Raw genomic sequence first — 16,435 nt, 5'->3', positions numbered from 1 at the left:
ATTCACTGCAGGGTATATGCAGGAATCCTGAAGTTAATTTCAATACCTTTTTAAGACTTTTTAAAGACCTTCTCAAAATATTTTAAGACCTAATCGCACTTCAAGTTCTAATCTGCAACAAACCTTTAATAAATATTTGTAGTCGAATGTAGACTTAAAATCTCTATCGTAGGCCAATTTTGTATTGTTTATATTACATATCTGTTTCGCAAAGTATGGAGGGCGACACATTACTTAACTGCGCATTTCGCAAAATACATGACGTCACCTGTAGACAGCGCTTGCCCGGGATGAAAATTAACTTTTTTCAAAGTCTACCACTCAATGTTTTTACCAGCCACTTTTTTGTTTTTAACAGACAATGTGTAACTGCATGTGCAAATTAATACTACAAGCTCTACAATACTTCAGCAGTTTATTTAATCTCAAGTCTCAATGAAATACTGACATTTTCACAATGATTTGTGGTCTTTTATGGCTTCCAGTTTTATGGTTTTTAGTCCCATGAATGAAACTATTCGTTCTGGCATCTTTGAAGCGTGTTGACAACATACTGAGCAGAACATTATCAGAATGGGATGCACCGAAATCAAAATTCTTGTCCGAAACCAAAAAAGAAGAAACCAAAAAATAAAATTCAAACTAAAATGTTTAACTCGACCTCACTCATGTGTTCATTAAATAATAATGTACATGCCTACTGGCCTGCAGAAAGGTACAGAAATTGAATAAAGTAATCAAATGTAAAATTCAAATGTAAAAATAACTGCATATTTAACTGTTTAAATGAAAGATTAATCCTTATTAAACTTACAAAAGTTATTCAATCAAGAGCATTGTTTAATGTCAAACTAAATATAAGGACATCACTCAGGCAGCAGTAAAGGCTACTGCGCCTTTAAGACCTGAGGCAGGGATATGCTCGTCTTTCTCGACTGTGCATACTTTCTCGACTGTGCATACAGTTCACTTAAGGCATATTCAGACTATGTCTGCTAGGATACTCATCAAGATGGACACGTTGACATACTTCTTGTGTGAGCTTGTGCGTTTAAGCGCAAGACTTGAAAAACTCAATATTTGCGCGCTGTGTGACGAGCACGCACTATCGGATGATGCACAGCGTCAGATCTTCTCTCAGCGCGCGCGAGTCTCACAGTGCAACTTCACGCGAGTGATGACGGAGAAAACGACTGGTCATATGCGCACATACGGCAGCACTCGCATGCATTGAACAAAGTTTACAAAGAGGTGAAACAGCTCGGTAGGTGAAGCGAGTTTACCCGCCACAACTCTAAATCAGCCGCATTTGGCTGGTGGCGGCGCTAATTTCCATCCTTGGCGCACGCGCTCCGAGTCGATCTCAGACTGAGCGCCCCGTTGTTTTTTAACACTTATGGGGATGAAAATAAATATATTCATAAATACTTTTTGGAGTCAAACTCTTTTGACAAAGCTTGAACAAAATACTTTCAAAATGTAAGACTTTATAAAGGCGTGATAAGACTTTTTAATACTTTATAAGGGTCTTAATTTTCCCAAAATTGATTTATCCTCTTTTAAGACTTTTCAAGACCCCGCGGATACCCTGCACTGTTATTATGAGGCTTGGAAAAGCCAGGATATTTTTTACACCTAGCATGGCTTGAGGGAAAATAAATCATGGGCTAATTTTCATTTTTTTGGGGTGAACTATCCCTTTAAGATATATATTCTAATTCGTGGCATAATGTTGATTTCCACATCAGAAAACTGAAAATTTTTACCATAGTACAACACGTTTACAATAATGCACAGTAATTATGTAAGATATCAATTGTCAATGTCAAGAATTCAATGGAAGCGAGAAAACTAACACTGAGCAAGTTTCCCTGAATTTCTTCATTTATTCTGATTGTGTCTGGAGGCATGTTGTGTTAAAGCACTTGATCTGGCTCAAGCAAATGTAAAAGAGGTTGGCAAATTAAAAGGGACGCTGTACTCAAGTGTATGAACAAGCAATCACAAAATCATACAGAGACAAGCTGAAAGAGCTGGGAGACGGAAGCCAATTTAGATAAAGAATCTCCTTGATCTCTGGCGGATAAACTGCATATATGGTATTAGGACAAAGTGGGAGAGATTTCTCTCATATCTACATGAAAAGAAATGCATACTTCACCTCTGAACTTGAGGGAACATGGGAGGGGGCGGCCAAGGGACATACCTATCAATCATCCCAATAGAAGCAATTGAAAAAAAATATTAGAAAAAGATGTTAAAGAAAGAAATATGGTTCACAAATTTAAAGAGGATGTTGGGGATTTTAAAATGCAATCACATACTGTACCACTCACATAGACACAGGCATCTTTGTCATCCATCTCCAGCTGACAAGGATGTAGCTTGTCTCTGAGGAAAGATGGAGACTTTCTGATAGTGAACTCTGCCAATAGGACAACATCCTAAAATAAAGAAATAACAGAAATCATTGTAATGCATTTCATGATGTATTACGCCAACCATGATATAAAAATGTTCAGTAGAACATTTACTTCTTAAATTATATTAATTAAACTGATATTAATTAAATAAACTGAATTAACATTTTACTAAGCTATATTTAGTATGACTAGGCACTGATATTCATATGCATTTATGATTTTTAAATTGGCAGACTGCTGTATCATTTTATTAATAAAACTTCACTATTTAAATACTGTGTACAAACATAAATACATATAAAAATATTATTAACCTGCTTCCTTTAGAATTGAAACTTGTTTTTGACTTCCACAACATATAAACTGAAAATAACATTTATAATAACTTAATAACTTTTTACTAATACTAGATATATTTAGTAAGACTAGGTTCTGATATTTATATGCTCTTTTTAAATATGCAGACTGCTATGTCATTTTTTTTAATTAATACAACTTCATTATTTATATACTGTGTATAAATATAAAACATTATCAATAACCTGCTTCTTCTGGCATTGAAACTCTTGTTTTTGACTACCACAAAGTTAGCCTGGAAATCTAGACGCACCCTAGCGGCAGCAAATCTAATCTGCACGCGAGTGTCGTCTAGCAACTCTCAATACCCTTCTGAGCTGTATTCCCCTCACTCTTGCCGGGCCAATCACATCGTGTATAGAGTCAGTGGGCGGGGCAATAATGACGACGGCCGAGTTGCATTTGCGTGCTTCTAGTAAACACAGAAACTGGCAAACGGCGGTCTTTCGAATCAGCTTTGACCGCGACTCTGAAAGACTTGGAGTTAACGCCGGTTTCACACTGCAAGCGTAAGCAGGGCGTAAGCAGCGAATATTTTTTTCGGCGCTCATGTTAACAGATGAGTGCATTCACACCGGCAGCAGAGGCAGCGCCGCGTAGCAGGAGCAGAGCAGAAGCGTCAGTGCCGCGATGGTTTCGGCGCCGGGTCTATTTTTGACGCGCTGCTCACGATGAATTAAAGCCACAGAACATTGTTCTGATCAAAATTAACCCGGTTAACATGAAAAATAACACATTTAACCATTAAATAATTTAGTGAAGTGTTCCGTGTGTTTCTCAGTCACCATATGACATCAGGCACTGTGAAAAAAAAAGTTATACGCAAAAACCGAAGTCACTGCCATAAGTTTTTGCCTGAACTACAAAACTAATTTTAAATAATGTATGCCAGTTTATCTTAACTATATGCTGGCATAAAAACAGAAACAATAAACAAAAGCACGTGGTGTCACAGGCAGTGTTCTTCAGAGTGCACCTGGAAAGACAGCAATGGACGACACTCGTCTCATCGTGGAGGTTGAGAAGCACACGGTTCTCTATGATCCACACAATTTGCTTTATAAAGACTTGCAAGTGAAGGAAAATGCATGGGAGGAAGTTGCAGCGGCTCTTGGTGCTGATGGCAAGTCATTTTAAAGTGTTTTTGACAGTCTTTAGTTGTCTCACGAACAACTAAATATAGGTAAATAGAATATTAATATAGCACACATACAGTATAGAAATGTAGAAAGACTATGATGTGCGTTATTTTGTCATTTAAAAAAAAATGTTTTTAGATAATTTGCTCATTTAGCCTACAATATATCATTAAGAAGTTTCCTCTTAGTTATTACAGTCATTTATGAATTATCTTTAAGAGGTTTATGATGGGTAATGCATGTAAATTTGATGCCTATCCAATATTTCAAGACAATTTCCTGAAGTTTCTTTTTTTAGCAGTGTGCTTTTCATGGACATATAGTGCGATGGCCTTTCTTCTATCAAAAACTCGCACTAAACGAAATAAAAAACATCAGAAACAAGTGCTATTTAAAAGAATTTTTAAAATAAAATTATATTATATAAATCTTTGCTTTATTTCTATTTCAAATACATTAAAGAGAAATGCAACTTAGAGCTGCAACTAACGATTATTTTTTCTGTCGACTAATCTAACGATTATTTTTTCGATTAGTCGCCTAATCTAACGACTTATTTTTTTACCCTTTGAAATTTTTCAAAATTTCAAAGACAAACGTTTATCTCGCCCCTCGGATTGAGCCCTGTCAATGGTGGGTTTCCAGACCAAACATCTTCATGTGGGTCTGGCTTGTCAGGTTACCACAAAGTATGAATTCTTCAAAGAAAGTAAAGGCAAAAACAAAACAAAACAAAAACAACACAAAAGCCCGATGTATCAAATATGAAATAAAAAGGAAATTATTTATTTAGTTATTTTTATGTATTCTGACTAAAAAAATATTCTGGCTATTAAATATGTCTTTAGATCGAGTATATGGGATTTTAGATGCCCGTTTTTACCACTCACCAAGCAAAAATTATATTTTTTTTTTATTAACACAACAAGCCACATGATTTGAGGTATTATTCATGTGTGCAGCACAAACGAGTTTAATGCTAATTATGAGCAATAATAGAGATTCTTGCATTGGCAAACAACACTAACAATGTCCTTGAATGGAAAGGACTAATCAAACAAATGGTGTCTCATCCCATAATCTTTAGGATCAAAATCAAACTTGTGATTATTTTTAAACTTCAGCATCTGGAATTAAGCTGACTTGCAGAACGTATCTAAGAATTTAATCCTATCTTACAGGTATTTAAAGATTAAACCGATAATGTTTAGCTCTATCATTATATAGAAGCTGCCAAGTATAATGATAGCTCATCAATTCAAAGCTTTATCTTGTGCTACTGTTTTAAGAATCGCTGTTACCCATGCCAAATGGCAGTTTTATAATCTGCCGTCCAAAAAGCTCCTGGCAACAACAAAGAAAAGTGGAGGTTATTTGTACTTTTATACTTTTTTTTGTTCCTGTCATACAATACAATGCTCATGATGACTACAACCATTGCAGATCACCATGTTCGACCTCCAACTCCGAGAAAAGGAAGTTTCAGAGTCAAAGCTTAGACCATTCCTGGAAATAGGAGTGTGATGGCATGTTTTTTTTTTCCAGTAAGTAACAGTTAATTTTGAGGGTAACATAAAGGAGGATCCTTAGGGAGTAAATTGCAGAGTTTTGACTGAAGGCACGTCTCTCAAGGCCGATTTTCTCTATCAAAGCCATTGTCTGTCAGTGGGGAGCTGATCTGAGCTGTGACCATTGTGTTGCTGGAGGAGAAAAATACTGGCTATGCAACTGCAGTGCTTTTCACCCTCTCAAACCATCTTCACACAAATGAGGTTATATCAGATGACCTGTTTTCAAAGCAAGTGAACTCAGGCAGAAATATTTGCTGCATAGATATGACATGGCTTTCATCTAGAACGCCAGAAACGTTTAATGTGAGAACATTTCATATTTTATACCATAAAAACCTTTTAAACTGGTTATTCATTTAGAAGATGCATCTAGTGATTTGCTCAAGTGCACAATTGTAGTTGTTCTTAAATACAGGCCTTCTGGGACAAAAACCTGTGACCTTACATTGCATCTTAACCAGGCGCAACATGACAAGACTTCAAATTCTAGACCAACAGCATTTTACTGTTGGCAGGGCCACTCAATGTGATGTGACAAAAATAGAAACCGAACAACTGACAAAATGTCTTGTCAAGCATCAATTGTCACATTTCCCATTTGTTAGGTTAAAATCTCCTATTGCCACACCACACTTTTTGGAAAAAAACTGTTTTAACAGTGTTAAAGTGCAGATTTTTAAATCACTGGGGCAGAAGTGTAGCTTTAAATGTTGGGTCCCGGTCACAGAACCAAGGAGCAGGTCCCTCACCAAACCACACCAAGTGTTTAACACTGTAGCCAATCACAGAGAAGTTTGTAGAGCATGTGAATGCACTGGCCAATCAGAGCTGTTTAAGTTAGACAGGATCCCCTCCTCCAGTTTTGAGATCTAAATGTTTGCAAATTCTTTCAATATAACCAATGAAAGTGTAGTCACAATGTAAATAAGAGTCAGTGTGGTTCTTTGATTATAACGGTAGTTTTCACAAGAATTCAGCACTGGACAATTAAGTGATTGACAGCTTCAGCGATTAAAAAGGAGAGCACTTTGCAAGCTTTATCCCATTTACTATTTCAATAAAAGTTGTGTTGCTAGTGCTAACAAAAAAGTTGCATGCTGCTAACACACAAATGCACAGTTTCAGGAGTGAGAACCACAGGAGTGAATCCACTAAGGGTGCTTTTATGGCGTTATTTCCCTGTCAAATGTCGAGAGAGCATTATTGTAGCGTGAAAGTACATTAATATAATGCGCGAATCTCTGCTCGCACGCGAAATGTAATGCGCGAGCGCAAATCTCTCTCAACTGTGCGTGCGCTTTCAGATACGCTGCTCTTGTAAGAATTTTCTCTAGGCTCACTCAGAGAATATGCCTGCACTTAAAACGTGTCCAGTGCAATCGCGAATCTCTCCTCTCCTATGTGCACAGACTGTGTTCCGTGCGCTCGCAAGAAGAGAAATACTCTTCTTTACTGTTTCGTTCTCTTTGCTCTTGGCATAAAGCCATCGAAACGGCAACAACCAATCAGAAATAGGCTTCAACGACTGACCAATGAAAACGCGACATCATACATGGAATCTTATTGTTTGATATTGAACCGCTTTTAGTTATAAATAGTACTACCTAACACTGATTATATGTTTAATTTATTTATTTACATGATATTTAGTGGTGGATTGATCGACTGGCTGGCGCGACGCAGATGGTGACGCGCACTCTTACAAACAGAAATAACAGAATAAAATATTTAAGTCGTAAATAAGTCCATGATCGCAGTGTGTTGCTCTCCTGCATCGTTCTGGAGCTGTATAACAGTGAGAGATCTCGAGGCAGGCGCGATGCTAAGTTGTGGTAGGCACAACGCTTATGACGCGAAGCGAGCTCTTATTACAAACAAAAAAAGCGGAATAAAATATTTAAGTGGTAAATAAGTCCACGATCGCAGTGTGTTGCTCTCCTGCATCGTTCTATGTTAAGGAGCTGTAAAACAGTGGGAGCTCTCGAGGCAGGCGCGACGCTAAGATGACGCGACGCGCGCTCTCACTACAAACAAAAATAGCGCCGTAAAATATAAGTTAACATGGTAAATAAGACGATGACTGCACTGTTGCTCTCCTGGGTCTAGCAGATGTAAAACTGTGAGAGATCGCGAGGCAGGCGCGACGCTTACCTACAGGTGATGGGATGCACGCTCCATTACAGACAATTAAGTGGATTATAATACATGGTCAGGTCGCAAATAAGTAAAATAAGCACAATAGCACTACTGTATGTTGCTTTCGTAGCCTACATCAAACACAGCTGTTGAACCGTGAAAAATCTTGAGGCAGCTAGGCGAAATGTGTTTGTGTTTATGATTCAATGCCATATCAGCAGCAATGGCTATATTCATGGCAATCAGCAGTATCACTTCAATACATTGTTTACAATAATTTAAAAATTACAATCAACAATTCAAAACAATCACTATACAAAAATCAGGCATATATATCAATAACAACAGTCATAATAACGACAATTACATAGAATCTTTCAATTGAATATTTGACAAAAAATCTACAATTACTCCAGGAGAAACCTTTTTAAAAATATCAATTAATGTGTTTTCTAAATAAAACCGTTGTCTAATATTATTTAGAAAAGGACATTCTATTAATATATGTTTTATACTCGTGAAATTCTTACACAAATCACAAACCGGTTTATCTTCCCCCTTCAATAAATATGAATGAGTGAGTCTTGAATGTCCAATTCGGCATCTTGTATATACAACCTGGTCATTTTTCAAATCTATTTTCAAAATAATAACGAATAACTCCTTGATTTAAAACTGGATTCACCTCATATAATTTGTTATTTATACATTCGTTCCATTCCATTTGCCATTTTTTATAAATGTACAGGTTCAATATGGGTTTAACATCAGATGCTGGTATTTTACATTCTGTCATTTCCAACTGAAGTGCTTCCTTTGCTGCTTTATCTGCTTGTTCATTAACATATGGTAATATGGTATGACAATATTAACATCTTGTTTCTTTAAAGAGTCTACTTTCCCTATTATGCTAATAATCATAGGATGTTCAATTTTCAAAGAATCAAGTGCTTGTAGGCAGGATTTAGAATCTGTGCAAATTAAAAATTTGCTTTGTTGTTCCTTCTCAATTTGTTCAAGAGCTAGAAGTAATGCACAAGCTTCAACTGTGAAGATTGAGCTTTGTCCAGAAATGCATTTTCCATAGCATTTTGACCCAATCACTACTGCAGCCGATACCCGACTGTCTGATTTTAATCCATCTGTATACACAGGTACATGAGTTGGTAAGCTGCATTCTGAAGCCGAAAGTGGAGTCAAACACAGTATTAGTGTGCCTAATAATCCTTTAGGTGAGTGTATATGAAAAGTTTTACTGGTGCATATAAATGTCAATTTTATGAAAAACAGCATGGAAAAATGCCTCAACATTTTTAACAAAATTGTGACTGCAATTTGCTTCTTCCATGAAACATTTTGAATCTTTTGGCTAAAATGACTGTTTGGTCAAAATGCTGGAATAAAAAACCCAAGTGAGCCATTATTGCGAAAATAATAAACAAACACTGAGATGAAAAACATCAAGATCTACTTTGGCTCTATCACCTCCTCCCTTTTTATAGCCTGGCGCCCTGACAAATATGTACATATACATATATTTTCCATATACTCTTATGAATATTTTCAAGTTTTATAGAAGCCTACCCCTTGTCTGACAGACTGGGAGAAGTCCTTGGCCAATGTGCCAAAGAAAATGACGTTGATTGATGTATGTTCAGTGGTACTCGGAGCGAGATCCTCCTCTGAGAAAGAGAGAGAGAAAACAGCAAGGACAGAGAGGCCGTCTACGCTTTTATTTCAAGACTGTGAGGTTGAGAGCTAAAAATCATAGACATGAGTGAGTCTGAAGCATGCTTTGAAGAAGCCACTCTAGGCAATCAACTTGGCCTCATATTGTGCCTCTTTTCTCTAGATACATTACAGCATAAAAACCAGTGGAGGTATATTAGTTAACATTTTAATGGAGCAAAGCCATGCAGTCTGGACTACAGATTTTTCTATACAAACCCCAAAGCGCCAGAGCTGCTTTAAACAGGATGCGAGGTGCGAATGCCAGACAGATTGAGTGTAGCTGCTGACAAAACAGATCAGCTTGATACATCTCAGGTTTGTTCATGATATTTGTCTTTAAATTTAAATTCAAATGGGAAAACTCACCTCTGATCTCAGCTCTAAGCATTTCGACGCCATCTTTCTGTGCGCAGGATATCACAGGACCTTTGTGAACCACTCTAGCCTATCCAGAGGAAATAACTCCTATAAGCACTTTAAAGAAGTGAAAAGTAAAAGCTATGAAGTAGTTAAGCCACTTCCTCACCATATAACCTTGCAAATGCACAAAGAATTCTAAATTTTTATGTTAAGCTGTTACATATCAATTAAAGATCTATGAGACTTGATAAGCTTTATCAGAAGTATGATGTACTAGTAGTTTGTGTAAAAGCATTTGCACACGTGAACATTGGCAGATCATCCAAATCTGATAATAAATGCAGTTCAATAATTGGTTTAACCATTTTTTGTACTGATATCCACAGCAGTTTTATGGCACCATTTTGGAGGGTCTATAAGGAATATCAGCTAACAACGATATTTATAGAAAATGCATATTTTATTTGATGATAATGATTTCCTGATATAATTAATATAACTGTGTAAATATATAACTGTAGATGTACTGTAAATGCCTAATAACAAAATGTTAGTAAAAATAAGAGATTTAAAAATAATAGTGATAATAAATTATTGTTTTAAGGGTAATACATATTTATGTTTTTATATTTGCAATCTAAGGATTATTTAGTCATTGAATCAAAAAGCTTAATTTTTTAAACATTAAAAATCAATTCCTCATGCAACTCATAATATAACTGCATATAACGGTTATAGTTAAATGCCTAATAACAAATTATTATTGTTATTAGCAAAAAATAATATATTTAAAAATAATAATAGTAATACATTTTAAGGATTATAATCATTTTTTATGTTTTTATAGTTTTCCTCATATAATAAGATAGAACTACATATAATATAAAAATAATCTGCATTATAATAAGTCATAAATCAAGATGTATTAAAAGTAGAAATGTCTTGCTCTAATGAAAATAATGCACACATGGCTTTTTTTTTTTAAACAGTAGGTGTAGAAAATCAGTAATACTGAGTTTTGTTATAATTCAGAGACTGTCTGATGACTGCGGCTATTAAAACAGAAGCCACTGAAAGAGCTGCACCAAACCTTAACACATCTTTGTGTGGGGTCAGAGGTCATTGTGAGGCTTGTTATAGATATGCGCTGGAGATGAGCCGGGACCTTGGCATCTAGGTCAGATGAATCATTGACTTTTTCAACTGGCATGTCTGCTTGATAATAGCTGTAACAAAAAGAAAAATAACTGATGTGTCATCAGAAATAAAGCAAAGTCACATGGCAAACCTCTCAGAATCAATTAAGCCCATGTGGCACAAAGCCACAAAAATATAGACGTTCGAATAACTGAGAATCAAGAATTGCATGTACACGTGCGTGTCCAAGCGTTTGAACACCGAAACGCATCTTGAGAAAATGGTGTGGATCACAAATTATACTAATTAGTTCTGAAAAGACTACCGGTGCAGCTCACCTTCAATCAGTGGAAGCAAACCTGACATGAAAAACATCTCAAGAAGTTCCAGTGAAACATGAACGTGTACAACAGCCCATTCGGACTAAATGAAGTTTCATTCTCTGGATGAGCTTTCTGATTACCTGAACATCTGGGAGAGCGTTCCATCGAGGGGCTCACTTGATCTTTTACAGACCTTCTGGCCTTTACAGCCCTTGAGCGCGGTTGAGTCTCAACCCCATTGTAAACAACATCTGCTCGATGCACATCCAGGGGCTCCAATTTCAATCTCTGATCAATCAAAACATAAAACAGGACTGGAGGTGTATAAATGTATTGATGTAATAATAAAAGTTCAATGCTTTGATTACGGAACTTAATGATTATCATGTAAGATTTATGACTTTAGCATTTTCTGTAATTAGTTGTGACCATTTTCTGATTTCACAACGTATTGCAGACTGAGATTACAACCTAAATCACATGTCTGAACAAATATTTACACCTCTGAGGAGGACATAAAGAGCAGCAGAGCAAGCTGCAAGTGGAACCAATGGACTTCAAACCTGTCGGCTAAGCCTCAACTCTCTTGGCAACACCGAGTAATTCGGGACTCAATTTTGGAAGAATCTGTTGAAAACACCACCTGACTAGTGGCCCCCTGTTAATTTGAGTTAGAGGCCCCTGGGTGAGTGTGTTAAACTGAGTGGGCTTGTGGTTAAGAGTGTCTCCAACTCTCTATCTTCACTGACCTTGAAGAGTGTTTATTTTGTACTTTTTAAATAGACCTAAAATGAAGCTCACGGGTGAATAGAAAGTCCACCTCTGACACAACCTCTCATTGGATTGAAAAGACGATAAATCCAACAATTCACACTTCACTGAAAGCACACTGATTGATTCTTTAAAAAGGTTGAAATTAACACTGTCATGTGTCTCCTCACCTCCATTCAGGATTAAAGAAGCGTGACAATAAATGGTGACTGAAGTAATGTTCCCGGTTTCAAACCGGTCCCTGAAAAAACCTTATTTAGATGTCTTGGCACTGCAGACATATTGCACTGCACATTTAGATCCAGTTCTGCAATTCGCCCCCAGACGACGTACGGAAGACATCATTACACAGGGCATCAGGATGAACCGTAGTGATGTTGTTAGCGCTTATGAATATTCCTACGCATTTCTCCCAGGCACTCCAAAAAGGAAATTAAAACCTCCGAAGTGGAACGGAAAGGAACTAAGCCTGCACAAAGTGAATTAAGCTTCACTGTTAAAAGCACAGAATTCAGGAAAAGACAGAAAAAAATCAATACATTGTGTGTCTAATTAATTCCTGAAGGGATTTCTCAACTCCAAACAAGAATTAATTAACCCAGACAAAAAAAATTCTCTCCCTTTTCCAAAATCTCAAAACACACTAGAATTCAAAGTAAATGCACCATTTTACTTGTCTGGCTATCACCAGACCAAGCTCAATACAAGGGAATATATTGGAACAATATAAAGGAACATAAATTCACCCTAAAATGACATTTTTGCATAAAATTGCATAAATGTCATTTTTGGGTGAAATAACCCTTTACGACTGAACATTGGTTTGGGAAGTATGCTCTGTATTTTCTACTGCACAAGAGGCGTGATCAACTGGCATTATTCAAATAACTCTGTACGCAATTGGATGGTCCTTCAACCAATCAGACCACAAGAGGTGTGATCAACATGCAATGACCTATCACTTCTCTGTCCGTCATCGCGTTAAACGTCGCTCCTCTGTCCGTCACCGCGTTAAACGTCGCTTCTCTGTCCGTCATCGCGTTAAACGTCGCTTCTCTGTCCGTCATCGCGTTAAACGTCGCTTCTCTGTCCGTCATCGCGTTAAACGTCGCTTCTCTGTCCGTCATTGCGTTAAACGTCGCTTCTCTGTCCGTCATTGCGTTAAACGTCGCTTCTCTGTCCGTCATCGCGTTAAATATCGCTTCTCTGTCCGTCATCGCGTTAAACATCGCTTCTGTCCGTCATCGCGTTAAATATCGCTTCTCTATCCGTCATTGTGTTAAACGTCATCGTGTTAAACGTCATCGTGTTTGTGTATTGTGCTTGATTAACTGAGAATTCTTACAGCTCTTACAGGTTGTTGGCCTTGTTTGTTTCGTTGCTTCTATTGCTCTCCCCTTTTTGTAAGTCGCTTTGGATAAAAGCGTCTGCTAAATGATTAAATGTAAATGTTAAACTCGCCAATAGCGCACAAGGTGGATAAGCCAGTCTGTGATTGGTTCCCGCATAAGCAGTATAAATTAATGTATGGGTTTCCAGACTGGCGAGTTGCCGGGCGAAATCAAATTGCAGGCAGTCTACCATTTTACACCTCAAACATCACAGCAACACACAACCAGATTCATCCTAAACAATCTGAACATGCTTAATGGACAGTAGAAAAATATTTTTTTCAGGTTTTTTTTTTTTTGCCAGAAGAATTTGAAAAGGGTTTTATTAAAACTGCACAGTTCTAGTGATTTCTTTGCAAGAACATACAAATTAGGGTGTTCACACTTCACAGCTCATTTGCTCCGGACTAAAAAAGAAAATTATGCATTTATTCCTGGTTCGCTTAGCATTCAAACTATCATTAACACTGAACCTAAAGATACAAAGCATAACAAATAAGGATAAGGTCAAAACAGATTTTATGAAGTATATTTGGTATGGAACTCGCCAAACATTGCTGTGTTGACCTGTGCTAGTTGTGTCAACATATGGTGGTATTTTGACCAGTTGGGAACTCACAAATTAGAGGGGGTACGGAAAGTATTCAGACCCCCTTTTCACTCTTTGTTATATTGCAGCCATTTGCAAAAATAATTTAAGTTCATTTTTTCATTAATGTGTACACAGCAACCCGTATTGAAAAGTATGTGAAACTAAACCACCAGTACGTGACAGCAGGTGAGTCTTAATGAGTGAGTCATTGAGTCATTAATTTAAATGATTCATTCAAACGACTGATTTATTCAAGAATGAGGCAGTCGTTTACAAACAGGTTATGGAATCTTTGATTCAACCGATTGATTCAAACACTGATTCATTCAGTAACACATGAGAGGCATTATGGTTCTGCTGTTTGAAACTTTGTTGTTTGGAATCTTTGTTTGGAACTATTTTCGCAGCTGAAATAGAACAAAAACACTCAATATTGCATCTAAAATGTAAGTAGCAATGTTAATTAATTGTTTATGTCATATAAAATCAGTGTAATTTTCAATCTTGTTGGCATTCTGGAAAATAGTGTGTTTTTATAGTGTGAAAATCAGAGGATTGATTCATGATTCGGATCGCATGTAAAACTGCCAAACTGCTGATATCACGTGACATTGGCAATCTGAATCATGAATCAATACGTCATTAATGACATAAATTTCATTTTTGGGCGAACTAACCCTTTAATGTTATCGGTAAAATCTACATCAGTTAACCTCTAGTTAATTGTGTAACTGTTTAGGCTGGGTTTCTCTGAAATAGTTTACAATAAAACTGAATAATAAAAGAACATGTTGGATAATTTTAATAAAGGTCCAGTCGATTCTACAAACAGTTGTAAGAAAACACTGGACAAAAACAGGAAACTGTATAAAACAAGTGTGTAATAAGCACAGATTTTCACAAAACTTAGTATACATTTGTGAACTAGTGAACTTGCTACTAAGTGCTTCAAATGAAACTGTAAAAATCTTTCAAATATGTGATGACTATAACCCTGGTAAACCATGAGATTATTTTACCCTCATGTGTCTTTGAGGTAATGATACCAATAAGATGAGAATTAGTATGACTTAGAATGAAATAATGTTGTCTTTTGTCTTATAATTATGTCTTTGTATGTCATCATTTCAACTTTTTAGCTTTGACTTTTTGACTCTATGTCATAATTAAGATTTACTAAAGTGTGTCAGAAATGGGCACCCATATAGTTCAGTCAGATGCTTGTAGATTTGCAAGCATATGGTGTTTATATAAAAAAAATGGTCAACTTACAGATGGGCACTGCATAACTATAATATCCTTAGCTGGACCAGCAAACCTTCCACACTGGGCCCTGTGCTTTGTTTAAATGGATATATTCGAGTGTAAAAACAGCAGCGAGCTTCAGGAACATGGTAATGTGACCCCGTGAGCTCCTGCTAACTAAACGCTTCAGTAATAATGCCAACATCACCACAGCTAATGTTAGAGGAAACAGCTCCTCAGGCACATTTACCACAGATACAGGCACAAGCTAAACGATAATGACAATGGGGGAGAAAGAGATACGGTCCACTTTATTTTTTCGGAATCTGTGGCGAGGCAAGTGTTGTTTAGCTGCAATAACTGCTGGCCTTTATGTAATTGAGTTTATACATTGACATTTATGCAGAACAGCGGCTGCCATTACTGTCAATGGTAGCGATAACGTTATTACACGAGCCATCAAACTGAAACTCGCTCGCGTTTATCTTAGTGCACTTCAGTAAACATGCATTACTTGAATATGTTTCCGATTAAAATCTAGAGTCTCTATATTAAGACTACCGAGATTGCAAGAGTATTTAATACATCTTAATAGACGTGTCATTGCAGAAAGTAAATGTTTACATATGCATTTCTGGAAATGGAGCCGCTGCAGAGCAGCAAACGTGTTCTCGCACAACTGAGGTAATCAACAGTTAGCTTTTGCTCTAGCTAACTTTCTGCTTACGTTACCCAATGCAAGATGCAATGCATTTCGAACATATATTTTCTTTTTGACACGTGAAACGTGAAACTCACTGTGTTGTCATGCACCGCAAGCTGCTTCAGATTCTTCCTCCTCCTCCTGTCCTCCTGAAGTTTTGAATAGGCGCTTGCCGCTTACTGTACCGGATATTACGTCACTGAACCGCACAATAAAAAAACCCCCGCGGAAATCCTATCGCTTCGGCGCGATAGTGCATTTTTTTTAATTATAGCCTGCCCTATGTGAATGTGATATTTATTGACAATACTTTACTTAAGGATGAAATACGAAAGCAAACGAATACGTTATATGCATTTAATGTCTCAACTATTCTGTTGCTTATAGCCTCACATGTAAAGTGCTCACGTTCGGTTCGCTTGGTTCGTTTGGTCCAGACCAAAAACTTTTTTTTTTGTCCTGGTCAGATTAGTGTTCCGATTGGCATATTTATCATCAAAACAAAATATATCAAACCTAAAGGCATAGCCTATTCACAACCTGGTGCATTTTGAGA

The 16,435-nt window shown here is 36.9% G+C and overlaps 1 protein-coding gene across 6 annotated transcripts in view; it reads right to left on the bottom strand.

Annotated features, from left to right (window-relative positions):
• Positions 1–16,074, bottom strand: part of pot1 (protection of telomeres 1 homolog) — a 42,526-nt gene extending 26,452 nt beyond the window's left edge. For 2 of the 6 annotated variants that reach the window (XM_067436093.1, XM_067436091.1), the window contains exons 1-6: positions 15,975–16,074; positions 10,808–10,943; positions 9,724–9,802; positions 9,211–9,308; positions 2,337–2,444; positions 2,162–2,206 (exon numbers count right to left, since the gene is read on the bottom strand). In XM_067436093.1, coding sequence (XP_067292194.1) covers positions 2,162–2,206; positions 2,337–2,444; positions 9,211–9,308; positions 9,724–9,802; positions 10,808–10,943; positions 15,975–15,985 — 477 coding nt within the window. In that variant the 5' untranslated portion in view covers positions 15,986–16,074. Of the gene's footprint in view, positions 1–2,161; positions 2,207–2,336; positions 2,445–9,210; positions 9,309–9,573; positions 9,641–9,723; positions 9,803–10,807; positions 10,944–11,317; positions 11,466–15,974 lie in introns of those variants that run through there. The other 4 variants (XM_067436092.1, XM_067436094.1, XM_067436095.1 and 1 more) reach the window with 4 other exon arrangements.
• Between the last annotated feature and the right edge of the window lie 361 nt (positions 16,075–16,435).

The sequence above is a fragment of the Pseudorasbora parva genome, chromosome 25, assembly GCF_024679245.1.
Source record: "Pseudorasbora parva isolate DD20220531a chromosome 25, ASM2467924v1, whole genome shotgun sequence".
Taxonomy (NCBI): Eukaryota; Metazoa; Chordata; class Actinopteri; order Cypriniformes; family Gobionidae; genus Pseudorasbora; species Pseudorasbora parva.
The sequence above is the reverse complement of the archived record's forward strand: the minus strand, read 5'-3'. Positions and strand labels throughout refer to the sequence as shown.